The sequence below is a fragment of the Octopus bimaculoides genome, chromosome 17 (assembly GCF_001194135.2).
Source record: "Octopus bimaculoides isolate UCB-OBI-ISO-001 chromosome 17, ASM119413v2, whole genome shotgun sequence".
Lineage (NCBI taxonomy): Eukaryota > Metazoa > Mollusca > Cephalopoda > Octopoda > Octopodidae > Octopus > Octopus bimaculoides.
Window position 1 is genome coordinate 29,281,169 of NC_068997.1, and position 2,451 is coordinate 29,283,619.

Genomic DNA, 2,451 nt, shown 5'->3' on the forward strand with positions numbered 1-2,451 from the left:
ACACACACACACACACACACACACACACACACACACACACACACACACACACACACACACACACACACATATAAAAACATCATTTATCTGTTACAGGTTGGCAATCATGGAGTGCTTGGAGTTCGTGCAGAAGGAATTGCGATGGAGGAATACAAGTCCGGAAGCGTCGCTGTTTTAATTCGACTTCATCAAATTGCAAAGGTGTAATGAAAGACTTTCGACATTGTAACACGTTTCCTTGTGAAGGTAATCCTGGTTTCCTATTGCGGTTTACTCGCTAATGAAAACTGAAACGATCGTAAGCTCATGCCATGCTATCCTCCGTTTCTTCATTCAGTTACTTTAAACCAGTGATTCCCAACCCTTGTATTTAATTAAATGTGTTTTCCCGGAGACCCTTTTAATATGCTTATCCTCATATATATATATATATATATTTATATATATGAAATTTTGAATTTACTTTACGGACCCCCAGTACTACCTTTGCGGACCCCAGGCTGGGAATCATTGCTTTAAAGTATTGGAGCGTTTTGATTTCATAGTTAACTGTTTCTAATTTTGACACAGGGGCAGCAATTTTGTGCCTTCAATAGAAGGATATATTTTGTATTTCATAGTCTTAACATCTTTTCATTACAGGTGTCAACAATTTGTTAAAACTTTTTCGTATAAATAATGCCAAGAACCAAAAGATAAATTCTAAGAAGCCTTCCAGACTTTTTACCGTAATTCCTGGGAAATCTTCTCAACGGCAGCTGTCAACTCTATTTCCATCAGGCTTTCCACACGACTTTTCTCTCTTTGTCACAGCGAAGTTCTCCTCCAACAGTAATGGTTATGTATTAGCCTTAACTGATTCTTCCAACAAAGTCTTACTAGGAATTTGGTTCGGGACTAAACTCCTAAGAATTGAACACAGAGAATTGACGTCGCATAGCACAGAGACAGAGACAGCTATTTTCCATGTAGACCTATTAAATCAACGATGGCACCAATTCTCCTTGAGTCTGAAGGGAAATTCTGTGACATTGTATTTCGATTGTACTCACGAGCATTCTCATACACTTATTCGATCAAGAAGGGCTTATGTCGGAAACAATCTCACACTTTCTATTGGGGCAAATGTTACATGCAAGAATTCTTCCTTCGAAGTAAGTATTTCAATTCTTTTGTTTGATTTCTTTTTCTACAATACAACCTAGAACAGATACAAATTATTTTGTTGTGTCTTTGGAGACTCATTACACTAATAATAATAATACACGCATTGGTTCAGTATTATTTCTTTATTGTTAGTCAATTGGTCAAATAGCTAACCAATCGATTGTTTGTTCAATGTGTTGGTTAAAAATCAATCGGTTGTTTGTTTTTCAAAATCCTTTCGTCGCTATTCGCGACCTCATCAAAAGACATGTCCGCTCTCTTCAAGTTCTGCCTTGATTGTTTAATTAACAAACAAACGACCGGTTAGTTTAGTTGGTTAGATATTTAACCGATTGACTATATTATTGGCATAATGACCTTCTCAAGACACAATAAGATTTGTTTCAACACACGAGTCTTGCAAATCGAATACAAAAACTGCAGGTTATTGGGAACTGGAAAAGTTTTTCATAACATTGAAGTATTATTTTCTATTTCTTGTTGGTGAAAAAGTAGAATTTAGAGATGCCATGATACTTTTAGGTATATGACGTTGCTCGATGAATTTTTGTAGATTATGAAGATAAAAGGTCGTGCATTTTCATATCAAACAAAAGTATAAATGAACATTTGTGATTGCGGTTATCACAAAACAACATCCACGCAGTCAGTATCTAAGGGAAGGAGATCTGGTTGCAGAGACTGAAAATAAATGTTAATTCGAAATTGTCTCTGATTTTGCTTTTATGTCATAAAAATGAAAATTTTCAGATGGAGCTGAAAACCCTGGAACCACAGAATTACTATTCTTAAACAAACCAATATCATCGTTTATAATTAAAAAAACAAATGGTTTTTCTAAGCATATCAGCATTTCATAGTTGATTAGGCAATTCAATTGAAGTTTGATGATAGTTTCCGATAGAGACATTAACATTACAGCCGAATAGGTCTGAAATAGTTCTATCACGTGTTACTATATGATCCAGTGGAATCGATCTCCAATACTGGCTCGTTTCCTGTTTAGCTACTTTATTTCATTCCTCCTCATATCAAACTTGTTTCCGCCACATAACACGGAACTGGAATCTTCAATGGTAAGTCAAGGTCCCGTTAACTGCTTCGAAAAAGCTCCATCCTAGAATGGCAAACAGTTCCAAATTACGATTGATATTTCTCACGAAAATCTTTGAAAGACATTAGTATTAATTCTAATTATGGATTAGTAATCTACACGTTCTTATTTTTCTTCGATAATTGATTAAACCTTGCATTTATAAATTAATCTCATAAACTAGATCACTG

At 35.2% G+C, this 2,451-nt stretch overlaps 1 protein-coding gene across 1 annotated transcript in view; it reads left to right on the top strand.

The window, feature by feature from the left end:
• LOC106878382 (uncharacterized) overlaps positions 1-2,451 on the top strand; it is a 34,273-nt gene that overhangs the window by 20,539 nt on the left and 11,283 nt on the right. The window contains exons 2-4 of the mRNA XM_014927572.2: positions 97-246; positions 643-1,154; positions 2,136-2,243. Of these exons, the coding sequence (XP_014783058.1) occupies positions 97-246; positions 643-1,154; positions 2,136-2,243 (770 nt within the window). The remainder of the gene's footprint in view (positions 1-96; positions 247-642; positions 1,155-2,135; positions 2,244-2,451) is intronic.